We start from the raw sequence: 13,367 nt of genomic DNA on the forward strand, positions 1-13,367 counted from the left end.
CCCTCAGGAGATTCTCAAGGGATGGATGGAAATAAAAACATGAATGGATGAAAAAAAAAAGTTAGTGTGCCTGGAAGCGCGGTGGGAGCTCTCAAGTGGGCTAGGAGGGCTTCCTAGGGGAGGTGACATTTGAAGAGGGTCTTGGAGAATCTCCGCATGGGGAACAGCATTTGCCAAAGTATAAAAAGGCCCGAATGATGAGAACTTCCTCGTGGCCGGGTGGGTATGAGGGAGTGATGGTGCAGAGAGAGATGAGAAGTTAAGAGGCAGACACGGGGGCAGCTCAAGGTCTCAAACAGCACACACAGGAAAAAGTAGAGAGATCACTCGGTCTTGACGGTGGAGGAGGATCAGTCTTCTGGTACCTACACTGCACGTTCTTTATTTTAAACAGCGATGCACGCTTTCTTCTGCTTCACAGACTATATAGGTACAGCCCGTTCCCCCGTCCTCTGTGCAGGAGCTCTTTGTTTTAAACAGAGTTCGTGCTCTCTTTTTTCAGGAGGTTAACGCGGGTGCTGCGTGGGCTGAAGCGTGGAGCGCCAAGGGACACAGGTGGGAAGCTGCCACCGGAGCCACCCGGGCGATGCAGGACTCCGGGGCGGCGGGACGCGGAGGAACAGGTAAAGGACGTGGGGAGGCTGCGTGGAGCGGGAGGGAGGAGCCTGCGCGGACTCACAGGGTTCTGGCTGAGGAAACCGGGCCGCGGGTGATGCCTTTCCGACGAGGACTTCGGGGCGAAGCGCGGGCGAGTGCTGAGGAGCAGATAAGGCACTGAGACGCGAACACCTCAGCGCTCTGCGGGACTGTCCCGCAGGGGGCGGCCACCCCCCTCCACCGGGCCGGGCTCCCCCGGGCCGCACACCTGCCTGGAGCCCCCGCGGGGTGCCAGGGGGACTTCAGGGCGGGGGCGCTCCCGAGGCGTCCAGGCCCGAAGCCCCGATGTAAGGGACCCCAGCCCGGAGGCAGCGCCCGCCCCCTCCCGCGCCGCCGAGGGTGTCGCATCGGGCAGCCCGGTCGCCTCGCGCTGGGGAACAGCGGCCCAGGGGTCTTGCGACCCCCTCACTTCACTGAGGGGTGGGGAGGTCGAGTCCCGACCTCTGCCACTTCCTGCCTCAGTCTCCCCGTCTGCACACGCTCGCGGGCGGTCTGTAACCTGCAGGAGACCCGGCGCGTCGCTGGCATCCGGCGAGGGGAGGCGGCCAGGCCTGATCACGGCGGGAGAGTCGCGGACGGGCAGGGCCGTGAGGAGCCAGGACCCGGCAGAGTCGCCCAGCGGGACTGGCGGGCCCAGCCGGCGCCGACTCCACGCCTGGGGGCCCGGCTCGCCGCCAGGCCGCAACCCCGTCCCTCGCCGCCCAGCCGCAAGCAGAACAAAAGTGGCGGCTGCGCCCGGCGCGGGGCGTCCCACAAGCGCGGCTGCTCCGCCGCCGGGGCAGCCCCGCCGCCCCACGCACTCCGGCCGCGCCTTCGGCCCCTTCCGCCCGAGCGCGCTCGGCTCTTTCCGCCGCGGACGGCGCAGGTGGAGGGGGCGGGGCGGGGGCCGTGCGTGGTGACGCCGCGGGGGGGTGACGCACCGGCGTGCCCCGCCCCCTCCCCCTCCCCGTTCAGGCTCTGGAAAGAGAAGAAAAAAAACTTTCTTTTTTTTTTAATTGAGGAATCAACAGCCGCCATCTTGTCGCGGACCCGACCGGGGCTTCGAGCGCGATCTACTCGGCCCCGCCGGTCCCGGGCCCCACAACCGCCCGCGCACCCCGCTCCGCCCGGCCGGCCCGCTCCGCCCGGCCCTCGGCGCCCGCTCCGGCGGCCCCGCTCGCCTCTCGGCTCGGCCTCCCGGAGCCGCGGCGGCGGCGGCGGCGGCGGCGGCGGCAGCGGCGGCGGCGGCGGAACGGGGGGTGGGGGGGCCGCGGCGGCGGCGGCGGCGGCCCCGCTTCGCGCATTGTTTTTCCTCACGGCGGCGGCGGCGGGCCGCGGGCGGGGAGCGGAGCCCGGAGCCCCCCGGTCGTCGGGCCGCGAGCGAATTAATTAAGTGGGGCGCGGGGGGGGAGCGAGGCGGCGGCGCGGCGGCGGCGGCGGCACCATGTTCCCGGGGACTGCCTGAGCCGCCCGGCCGGGCGCCGTCGCTGCCAGCCGGGCCCGGGGGGGCGGCCGGGCCGCCGGGGCGCCCCCGCCGCGGAGTGTCGCGCTCGGGAGGCGGGCAGGGGATGAGGGGGCCGCGGCCGGCGGCGGCGGCGGCGGCGGCGGCGGCGGCCGGGGGCGGGCGGTGAGCGCTGCGGGGCGCTGTTGCTGTGGCTGAGATTTGGCCGCCGCCTCCCCCACCCGGCCTGCGCCCTCCCTCTCCCTCGGCGCTCGCTCGCGGCTCGCGGCTCGCGCTCGCTCCTCTCCCCTCGCAGCCGGCCGGGGCCGGCGCCGACCCCCGCCCCGGAGCCCTTGCCGGCCCGGCCGCCCGCGCTCGGGGCTGTTTCCGCGAGCAGGTGAAAATGGCCGAGAACTTGCTGGACGGACCGCCCAACCCCAAACGAGCCAAACTCAGCTCGCCCGGCTTCTCGGCGAATGACAGCACAGGTGAGGGGGGGCCGGGCGGGGGGCGGGGGCCCCACCCGCAGGTGAGCGCCGGGGAGACACTCTCCGAGGCGCAGGCCCGCGCAGCCGCTTCCCGGGACCCCGCCGGGCCGGCCGAGGGGAAGTTTGCGGCCACAGTGCGCCGGGGCCCCGAGCGGGGGCCGGCCCTGCCCGGGCGCTCGCGGCAGGCCCCGGAGAGTTGGGGAGTCCTCCGCGCGCCGAAAGCGAGCGGTACTTGCGGGGAGAAAAGTAAAGTGGAGCGTGCTCGTCTTCGTGGGGATTCCACGCGCCTCCCTGTGCCGCCGTGCGTCGGCACACGCGGGGCTGCCTGCAGGCATGACAGCCCAGGGTAGGTTTCATGGTTAGGGAAGGGGAAAGTGCAGCGGAGGGGGGACCCAGAGTGTTTTCTGAACTAGTAGCACAGTTCGCAGCGCTGCGACCAGAAGACACTCGTAGCAGCAGCCAGCCTGGGACTTAAGACTTGGAAGTTTCTTGGAATGTGCTCCTTGGGAAAATGTTGAGCAGTTGGCCTGAAAACTCTCGTTGTTCGGTCACTTATTTCGCCGGCCCAGACTTCGTTAGCAACATGTCATCAAAGTTGCTCTGGTGTGTTTGATTTCAGAGGCATAACCTTAAAAGAAAGTTAGGTAGCAGATCCTTTTGGGCTACAACGTCCACTTGAGCTGGTGCGGTTTTTACAGCGTAGATGTATAAAACAAATATGTTAACGAATGTGGGAATTGCAGTTTTTGCCCTCCCCCCCATTTTTTTTTTTTTTTTTTTTGAGCAGGGTATTAAATAAAACGTCCTTTGAAACAGCATCTCTGAAAACTTTCTGAGATAATCCCATCAGTTGCTTAAGAAGTATTTTAGTTTCTGTTCATTTAATAACTCTGGGCTCTTGTGGGCTGGTCCACGGTACCATTATGATGGAGCTGTATTTCCTCTTTCCGAGCTCTCCTTTGCAGTAAAAACTTGTGCGCCGCTGGGAACAATTCTGTCTCCAGCGCAGCCTGCGTTTCTCCAGTACAGTCTTGCAGTAGCAGCATCTGAAAATCAGTTTATAATGAATGGGTCCAAATTGAATTATATTGCTGCAGCAATGCCTTCAGATTTGCAGTAGACACAGCTGTTCAGCTTGTGCAAATATTTCTCTGGCCACTGGCATATTTCTACTAATGGTCTAAAAAACCTATTTCTCCTGTTGAAACAAAACTGCTTCAATTCTGTGGCTTCAGTTTTAACACAATTCCTAGAATATTAAGGTAGGCATGAGAGAAACGATTTTTTAAAAATTCGCCCTAAGGAGATTCTTGTCTAGTTTAAATACAGTTTGCAGAATGGTAGGCGAGGGTAGTAAATAAGTCTCATGGGACATAGAATTCACTAATACTATTTTTTTATTTTTATTTTTTATTAATTTTTTAAAAAAGATTTTATTTACTTATTTGACAGACAGAGATCACAAGTAGGCAGAGGGGCAGGCAGAGAGGAGAGAGGAGGAAGCTGGCTCTCCATGGAGCAGAGAGCCTGATGCAGGGCTGGATCCCAGGACCCTGGGATCATGACCTGAGCCGAAGGCAGAGGCTTTAACCCACTGAGCCACCCAGGCGCCCCCTTTTTTTTTTTTTTTATTTAAATCGATAAAGAATTGAATGTGATGATTATTTTGTCAAGTCAACTTGTTTGAAGTAAGAAGTATGGAAACAGCCATGATTTAAATGCCCTTTTACTGCAAAACAGATCTCCTTTGCTTCATTAATCTTGCTATGTCTGAGTGAAAAGTCTTTAATCGTATGAAACGAAGATCATACCAGGCAAATTCAGCTTTGAAGCTTGTCTTCTGAAACTGGTAACTTTTTGAATGACTTTGCAGCTTTGCTGTTGTTGAAGGAGTTTATTACAGATTGTGTTTTCTATAGAGGAATAAATTACTAACATAAGGCTTAACAGAAAGGCTTGTCCAACTGTATACATTCCGTTCTTTCCAAGATGGAGCCAAGAGAGTGGCCTTTTTGGGTAGTTCTGTTATTGGATAGTCACATACTTACTTGATGCACTGCTAAATCACAACAAAGTTCACCTGAAAGGATTTTTCCCTCTTGGCCACCTTTTCCCCCCTTCCTTTCTAACCTCGATCCTCCCAAGGCAGGAGCTCGCTCTTTTCCAAATGTGGCACAACAAAAAAAGTTTTTAATAGCTCCAGTTTAAATAATTTCAAGAATAAAATTCATGCTCATACTTGTGTTGAGTTCCCTTGGTCACACATTCATCACAGCATGTTATTGGGCGAGTCTGTTAGCGTAGGGCCGAGGAAAGGGCCATCGTCAGGCACATGAAACGAGGGACAGCCTTGTCTCCCGTAACTGCTAGTCTGAGACAGGGATCTTAAGGATATATATTAAGCAAATAAAGGACGAAAGGAATCGCACTGCATACATGCAGAGGAGTGAAGGCATTGGGCTAGATGGGAAAGTAGGGAGACTCAGCCGTATTTGTGAAGGGATGTATTTTTGAGGCTCCTGGGAGAAAGTTGTGCGAGGTGGAGCAAGGTGTGTTTCTTTCTGTGATAACATTTGAGTGATGGGAGCTCTGTGCATGCGAAGAGCTGAGGGGTTAGGAGGAGGAGGCCTGGTGGCATGCTTTGGAGTGCCCCACGCAGTACATGTCTGTGGGACTGGCCTGGGGAGCCATTGGTGCCCGTTGTGTGAATCTGGGGGGCTGACGTTGGGTGGAGAGGACAGTACTCCTGACGTTGGGGAGCTTATTAGCCAGGTTGCTCCCTACAGGGCACTCGCAATCTGGCGGGGGGAGTGTGGATGTGCCTAAAGCATGCCAGCGAGGCAAGGTGGCATCTCTGAGTGATAAATATCATTGCCACTGATGACAAACAGGAGAGGCGGGGAGTGCTTTGGAGGAGAGTGTGGAGAGGCAATGTAGAACTAGAGAATGTGCCCCAAAGGAAGGTAGCAAGAGGAAGAAGGAAAAAATAGTACTTCTGACCTCACCCAGACCTCAGCTCTGGAGTGGGGCTGGACTTCATGTCATGAGATGTTGTGGAAGTAGCGTCGTCTTGTTGCACATCGAAGAGGTAAATGGTTTCTTGCAAGTGCGGTCTTCCTTCACTTGGCACCCATTGGAAGAGGTACAACAGTGTGTTTCCAGTATATAGTTAATTGCGTGTTTTGGAAACTTCTTTGTTTAATATGTCCAGATTAAAACAGCGTATTAGTGTTTTTCAGCAGCAGGGATTCATGATTTAATAGTGAGGGAGACGTAGAATACCCATGCAAACAGTAAACCTTTTTTTCGGTCAGCTTTATTGAAGCCAGATTTACATACAACAAAAACTTGTTTAGTTCAAGTTTTTTAAGGCTGTCTTCTGAAAACTGCGCACAGATCTGTTTCATCCTATCCTGTATAAGTGTTCCTAAGCAGTTGTGATTACACTTTATAACGTGAATCCCTTTAAATGCCATAGGAAACCATATTTAAAGAAAGTCTGGAGTGAATACAGTTACCAACCAAAACACCTTTCACAGCAAAACGGTGAACTGTTCTGTATGTGTTGTGTGTTACTCACCCAAGTGCTTTGTTCCCGTCCCCTCAGCTCCGGCCGCACAGCATCCCGTGAGGCAGGATGGGAAGACACTCTTCCTGCCAATTCTCTGTAAGGAGCCAGAGTGGAGAGAGGTGATCCGCCCAAAACTAGAACCAAACCCAGATGATGAGAGTAAATAACTGTATATTCATTTTACAACTCCACGTCCATAAATCTGAAATTTGCTTGAATCCTGGATTTATGAGCTTGCAGTACTTGGCAGGTTTCAGTAGCGTGACTCCGGCAGGTGGAGTACATCTTGGGGCGGGGGGGTGTCTGCCACCAGCTCTGGGGAGCGGGATGTGTTCTTCCTACTGGGGGTGCAGGGCAAGGGCTGCCCCTTCCCTCTGGTTCTGGTGCAGCATTTGGTCCCCCCTTCCTGCAGTGACAGTGGAAAATTGAGGACCAGTCACCTTTTTTTCATCTTTTCTTTGAGTTCTGGCTAAATAGGAAACGTAAACTTTTATAGAGACTTCTAGGGCCAGGGCTTTTCACGACTTTGCTTTACTTTTACCCGTGTTGGAAAAGTAGGGACTTTTGGATAACCTAGGGCTCCGTAGAAGTTGCTTGGGGGTGATGATGGGTAAGTACGAAGCCCACTAGGGGTGCCTCGCAGCACAGCAGACCACCAAGCGTCACTCCTGTTTGACACTCGAGTGCGATCCCCTGATTCTAAAACGGTATGGAAACAGCTTGGAAGGGATGAAGGAGCTCGTGCTTAGACCAGTAGCTGTGTTTGGACAACTTCTGCCTCCTGCCTCTGCGGCTCTGTGACAAAGTATGGGATTACTTGGGGCCACGTAAGTGCTGACTTCGTGTTCTACTTAGTGTGTTTGAAAACAGAAGAGTTAAAATGACTCTGCCAAATTGTGCCTTCCCTGGTTAGGGTGAAAAGTACCTTGTGACCTCTGGAAGATGAGCAAAGCTTGTGTTAGGCCAGTTTAGTTCCTGGGTGCCATTAGTCGGGACACTACCTCTGACTGTATGCGAGGAAATTAGAAGGCATGCAAAGAAGCGTTTCTCAGAAAAAGTTTTGTGCTCACACGAGGCTGGGAGCAGCTGTACTGCAAGGCCTTCCCAGAGCCCTCACGTGCTGCGGGGCTCTGGGCCTCAGGGTGCAGGGCTCTGCTTTGCACATCCATTCCCACACCCTTTTTATGTAATGCAAGGGTCCTCGGACTTTCTGTAAAGGGCCAGAGGTGGTATTTTTGGCTCTGCAGGCCACATGATCGCTAATAGCTACTGAACACTGCCATTTCCCTACCACCTGTGCGTACACCAGCGGGCGCCGCTGTGTGCCAGTGAACTAGTAACTTCTGTCGGAGCCAGGAGCTGGCCCTCGTGCCACAGTGACCCTGATGTAGTGTGGGATTTGTGCTCTGAGGATCCTTGGTTTTCTCTCCTGAAAAGTGAATGTGCCCCATAGTCCCAGTCCCTTGGATGGGAGCCCCGTTGGCCGGTGGGTCTGTCAGAGCCGGTAGCCATGCACGTGCGTCCGATCTGTGGTGTAACGCAATCAGCGAGGATGGAGCCAAGAATTCTGTAGTCAAGACTATTGATCTTGTCTCCATTTCCAATTATATGTTTTTGTAATAGGAGCAGGAGGACTGTGAAATTTTAAAATTGCAAAAACTTAGGTGCGGTGTGTTCTGGTGTTCTGAAGATTCTTTTTTTTTTTTTAATTTATTTGAGAGAGAGCATGTAAGAGAGCACAAGCAAGGGGAGGGTCAGAAGCAGAGGGAGAAGCAGACTCCCTGCTGAGCAGAGAGTCCGACGCGGGGCTTGATCCCAGGACACTGAGATCATGACCCGAGCCGAAGGCAGAGGCTTAACCCACTGAGCCACCCAGGCGCCCCCTGAAGGTTCTTAAGTGACTTGAAGCAGTTTTCGTGGGGTTGTTTAAGCAGCAAATGGATAGGTGATTCTGGTTCTTTACTATTGATACAACAGTTCAGTCTGAGGTACTGTTAGGGAGTAAGTAGCAACATCCAGAGGATTCTTATCGATGACCCCGAGTAGCTTAGAACCGTGTTGACAAAAAAAAACTTGGAGGCAAAACTCAAGAATACAAAAGGCTGTTAAGTGCCAGAATGCCCAAGTCAGAAAGGGCAGTCCAGGAGGGCTTCGTTTATCACGTTCTGGTCCCTGAACGTCCCTGTGTGGAGAAGCCCAGAGCTGGATGTCCAGGCGGGGATAACACCTCAGAGATCCCCTGATCAGCCGAGGGAACCTTGACAGAGCAAGGCGCCAGGCAGCCGGGGAAGCGCGCGGGGTCTGTGCCTTCCGTAGTGTTGAGAAAAGCTCCCTGTCCAGTCACAGCAGTTTCGTCTCTGTGAGTGTCACGGCGCACGGCCTGTGGATAGGATCTGTGGCCCGTTGCTCTCATCAAAGTCCTCTGGTTGTCCCGGACAGTCTCTTCTAAGCTCTCAAACTCCGGGGCATCCGCTCTAGTTTTTGGCGCACGTGCCTGCTGTCCCCTAGCCTGCTCGGAGGCCTCTGCCTAGTGGTGCATCTGTCCTTAGAAACGCCGTCCTACCGTTGATGGGCTCCTCGGGGCTGGCGTGGTCGTGCACGGCTCCGGCGTTAATTGGGGGAGGGTTGCCACACTTGTCCAGCCCAGTCTTAAACTCTGCTTTCAGGAAAATTCTCACACTGCAGCACATCCCTGATGGAGAAATCTAAGCCCTTGGGGCAGTGCCTGTTGGGGACCTCTTGTACATTGGACTTTCTGTGGGGGCTGTGCTCCTCTATCTAGACCGCTGAGATGGAGCCACACGTGGGGTCCCGTGGGAGCAGGGCGGAGGATGCCCAGCTCCAGCCTGGACTGGACGGGCCGTGACTCACTCAGATTTATGGGAGAGCACTTTAGACGCAGGGAACGGGTGCAGGAAAGGCACGCAAGTAAGCAAAAGTGACCCCTCTTCCCCCCAGGATTTTAGACGATATAGGGAATGACTGTTGCTCACGTTGAAAAACTGCCTTCGGGGTGTTTCTGGTTCTAAATTTGGGAAGCAAGGCTCTCTCTGAGCTCTGTATCTAAAAGTTGAATTCCTTTCTTTTTAAACCTTCCCCGTAGAAAGACATCATCCCATGTGACAGTTCCCCCTGTGTTGCATTTCCCTTAATCAAAGGGATGTTTAGTGGAACCATCACTAAGAATAGTGAAATCTAATGGTGAAAAAAAATTCACCTGATTATATCTGACTTTCCTGTGTCTAGGTGTCCCATCTGCTACTGTTTGAAAGTCTATTAATTTGCACGTCTTTCTGATCCACCCGTGCCGCCGTGTAGACAGTAGGTGGTTCTTAACAGTGGTGAGCTGTTTAATGGGGTTGTACAGTTCTGTTGTGAAGCAGAGTCTTTTTATTATTTCAAAAGCTTCCCTTTGCACTACCACCCAGATATTTTGGATTTTTTTTTTTAACCGGAACTGTACCATTTATACACGTTTTAACTTTGTAGTTAGAATAACCAATGAAATGGCAAAAAACCCAAACAAAACAAAACAGAAAAACCTCTTTGTTATGAGAGGCTTGTATGATATTTAAATAAAGGAGATTTGGGTATTTGATTATAAACCAAATGATGACACTCGGAACTGTAGAAATCTATCAAATAATTAGGGTTTGCTTTGACGATTACGGGCTATAAAAGCTTGACCCAGTTCCTTTGGATTAAAATATTTGGAGTATTTGTCACCTGATTAAAAGTAGAACCTTCTACCCATGACTCAGAGTTGAAGGAAATGTCAGAGCTTTTTATATGGGAGGCGGGTGGCGCGGTATTAAGGAAGGAGCCCTGGCCTCTGCTTGGAGTGGACGCTGCATCTCAGCTTGTCATTGCTGAGACTCGGGCCAGTGACTTTACATTTGAGCCTGGGTAGGTGAGGGTAGTGATGTTTTCTCCAGGGGGAAAAAAGGCCGTCGTACCGGGCTGCTGTGGTTCCTGGTACAGAACAGGCTGCAGTAGCTGTTGCGGGTCTTCAGTTGTGTGGGGGACCTTAGTCGTGCCCTTCCTCGGGGGCTGGTGGGGTTGGGCCGATGTAGGTCAGGAGCCTGACCCCGAACCAGATCCACGGGAGTTTCTCATGGACTAAATGGGAAGGTGCCTCCCCTGCCTGGTTCTCTTCCTGCGCCAGCGCCAGCGTGAGTGTCGTCCGCGCCAGCTTGCGGGAGAGTGGATTGGAAGCCGCCGTGCAGGAATCCTGCAGACCGAACACAGCCAGTCTGTGTTCGAAGTCAAAACCGCTTCTCTGTTCTGTTGGCAAGTTGAAGTCTAAATGGAATTGTTTTTCCACATGGAGTCGATTTAGGTTAGGACTTAGTGAAAAAGGAAAAGCAAGTATGGAGAAATCATAAAAAAAGTCTTTTTCTAAAACCAAGGTTAGGGGAGAAATGGCCTCGGGATCACGGTGCCGTTCAGTCAGGTTGATGGGATGAAAGAAGTGTCCGCGTTCGCTTCCGAGTGAGGTTTCCGCCGTCCCCTTGCAGGTTCTGTCCTGGAAGCTGTTGCAGTGAGTTTGCTCCTTCCCGTTCCTTCTCCTAGATAGTTCGGGCGTGGTGATTTGTGGGTTTTGCTGGCAGAAACTGTCCCGTGGTGGACAAAGAGTCTTCCCGCCTAATTTGTGGGTGTCTTTACATTAAATCTTATATTTTTAGTAAACAACTTTCACTGACTATGACGAAAAGGCATGAAGGTCTGATAGACTTTCTGTGCTGTTTTCGTTGTGCCTCTAGTAATGATGGGTTGGGTTCTGTTTGCAGAAGAGCACTGTCTGCCCAGCGTTGAACTTCTCTTTAGAAATCTGTAAGAGAATCATTTGGATGGCTGTTTTAGGGTGCTCTGGTGACTTTCTCAGACTTCGAAAGTGTAAGGAAAAACTGATTTCTTCTCCACAGTAAGAGGGCAGGTTGGGACATCTGAAATGCCCGTGTTCTCGTGGTATTCGAGCGAGCAGTGTCCAGTAGAACTTTAGGCGATGGTGCCGTGTTCTGGTCTGCACTGCCCAGCACTGGAATCACCACTTACTCATGTGATTCAGGAACTAAATTTCAAATTCTGTTTAATTTTAATTAATGTGCATGTCAACAGTGGCACGTCGCTAGTGGCTGCTGTATTGTATACAGTACCCCCCTCGGTGCATTTATTTATGTCATTCGTTCGTAGCTGAAGATATTTATGACAAACTTTTTTCCAAGGGACCATCTTCTAAAGACACTTTCAAAAGTATTTATTACTTTAGATGTAGGACTTTCCATTTAGAAAATATTTATTACACTGTGGTGTCAGCCCTGGAGATAGAGTGTCTGCCTTCGTGGGGGGCCAGCTGTAGTTCGGTGTGACCTCGGACCTCAGAGGGGAGGTCTCTAGGCATGATGTGCCCATGCATGGTGGGGGCAGAGGACAGAGTCTGCTCCGAAAGGTCTTGGAAGGCCTTCTGGGAAAGGTGTCACTTGCGTGGAGACCTGCTGATGGACACCAGATGGGGGTGGAGAGTACTGTACGGTTCCAGGTGTAGGGAACAGCGTAAATAGCCACTGTGAAGGTCTGGAATAGAGAGTCCTGAGCAGGTAACAGTTTTTGCAGAAACCAGTTCTATTGCTGGTTTACACTCCCTGGGCTACCATTTAGAGGCCACGTGGCCTTGCTTCTGAGAGGCAGAGACTGCCAGGGTGGTCCTGCTCTGGTGTGGTGGGGAGCTGGGCCAGTCTCCGCTGTACTGCTTCATTCTTGGAGTCAGCAAAGATTTAAATGCTTATGTCTCCCGAATCGGCGATACGTTCTTACTCTGTGTGGGATACTGCTAGGCTGTGGTGACCCCAGTGCTGGTTCTGTCCCCTCGGCCGCAGCTGTGGTGGTGTGGGCAGCCAGGCCAGCACACTGAGACCAGCACTGTGACGGGAGGCTTCCGGGCCCGAGTTCAGGGAACCTTCGTAGAGGAAGGACTGTTGTGGGAGTCAGCCTGGGCACCTGAAGGCAAGGTAAGGTTGTGGAGAGCCTCTGGTGTCAGACCAGGGAGTCCAGATCATCTTTGTAGGGTTTGAAAAACAATACAAAATTTGGGAGACCCATTGTGTCCAGGGTATTTGGAGGACGCAACCGTGATTTGTTCTCCAGAAATCTGTATCAGCCTTTCCCAGAGTGTATTTTTCCATTCGTGTTCCTATCTGCTGGGAGAGTCGACAACTGCCTTCTCTTACCCCCAAGCCCTGTTTGTGAGAGGAAAAGCCCCATGAATCGGAATTTGTGTACTTATTTAAGATGTTAGGAATTTCTTGTACAAACATAATTTTCTTTCAAAAGCCTTTTTAAAAATCGTTTTTTTTTTTTTAAACGTATGGGTACGTTTAAAAAAGTATGGGGGCTCAAACTTGTAAACAGCACGAAAGAAGGTTTAGAGAGGGCCTCCCTCTCCTGCCTCCTGAGCCCCCCGGCCTCCTCCCCGGGCAGCCCGCGCTGGCCACTTGTGTGCTTTTCTCGAACTCGCCGTGCGGGTGGTAGCACGCGCTCTCGTGCTCTTCCTGCTGGAGCGGCACAGCGGCCACCGCCGTGTACTCCCCACGGACAGGTACCTCAGAGCTGGTGCGGATACTCACGTTTGAAAGGCAGGCTTCATTCTAAGAATCCTTTTTTTTTCTTTTTTTTAAGGTAAAATATCTTTGGTGTACTTAACACAAAATGATTTTAATGTTTTCACTGTACTATAAATAGGAAGAATTGAAGTTTGTCAAAAACGTTAATTTGGTGTCACCCTGAAGACTGCCGGAGGTTTTGTTACTGTCATTATGTTACACGTCATGCAACCAGTTCGCACCAAAGCTCTGTTTATAGTTTCCCAGTTTCTGGAAGAGATTCCTAAAACCAGAGGTTTTTATTAGTCAGCTTACTAATTAATAATATACACATATCTCTGCCGTAACAACCTACTTGTACACCAAGCAGATAAAGTAAAAATCAGTCTCTTGTTTGGTAGGACTTCTAAGAATGCTCACGTTAACTCCAGACCTTTCATTAATTTAGTTAATTGACCTAGAGTTGGGAAAACATGAAGGTGACGGAAGTGTCCTTCAGGAGAGGAGTGGCTGCCTCCCCTGCCCTGGCAGTTTGGGGAAGGGAAAGCAATCTTCCCTTCCAAAGGAAGAGAAGTCTGAGGGTTACTAAATTTAAAAAGGAGGGAAAACATACATGATAATTAGGTCCTTAT

The 13,367-nt window shown here is 52.5% G+C and overlaps 2 protein-coding genes across 4 annotated transcripts in view; one reads left to right on the forward strand and one right to left on the reverse strand.

The window, feature by feature from the left end:
* Positions 1-393: 393 nt before the first annotated feature.
* On the reverse strand, positions 394-1,674 carry LOC123933623 (translation initiation factor IF-2-like). Its single transcript, XM_045992961.1, has 3 exons — positions 1,578-1,674; positions 866-1,500; positions 394-755 (listed from the first exon to the last, which is right to left on the reverse strand). The coding sequence occupies exons 1-3, from the start codon at positions 1,672-1,674 to the stop codon at positions 507-509; spliced, it is 981 nt and encodes a 326-aa protein (XP_045848917.1). The 3' UTR covers positions 394-506.
* A 284-nt stretch (positions 1,675-1,958) lies between these two features.
* Positions 1,959-13,367, forward strand: part of LOC123934102 (CREB binding protein) — a 124,603-nt gene continuing 113,194 nt past the window's right edge. For 2 of the 3 annotated variants that reach the window (XM_045994051.1, XM_045994054.1), the window contains exon 1: positions 1,960-2,565. In XM_045994051.1, the coding sequence (XP_045850007.1) occupies positions 2,481-2,565 (85 nt within the window). In that variant the 5' untranslated portion in view covers positions 1,960-2,480. Of the gene's footprint in view, positions 2,566-13,367 lie in introns of all 3 variants that reach the window. The other variant, XM_045994053.1, reaches the window with a different exon arrangement.

The sequence above is a fragment of the Meles meles genome, chromosome 21, assembly GCF_922984935.1.
Source record: "Meles meles chromosome 21, mMelMel3.1 paternal haplotype, whole genome shotgun sequence".
In the NCBI taxonomy this organism is placed as follows: domain Eukaryota; kingdom Metazoa; phylum Chordata; class Mammalia; order Carnivora; family Mustelidae; genus Meles; species Meles meles.

What these genes read in the sequence shown, in the direction of transcription:
- LOC123933623 (XM_045992961.1), bottom strand. Translation starts at nt 1,674, where the DNA reads ATGGCGGCTGTTGATTCCTCAATTAAAAAAAAAAGAAAGTTTTTTTTC. An exon ending in GGAGGGGGCGGGGCACGCCG is followed by an intron (nt 1,501 to 1,577) that starts GTGCGTCACCCC and finishes CGCGGCGGAAAG; the next exon opens with AGCCGAGCGCGCTCGGGCGG. An exon ending in CCCGCGGGGGCTCCAGGCAG is followed by an intron (nt 756 to 865) that starts GTGTGCGGCCCG and finishes TCTGCTCCTCAG; the next exon opens with CACTCGCCCGCGCTTCGCCC.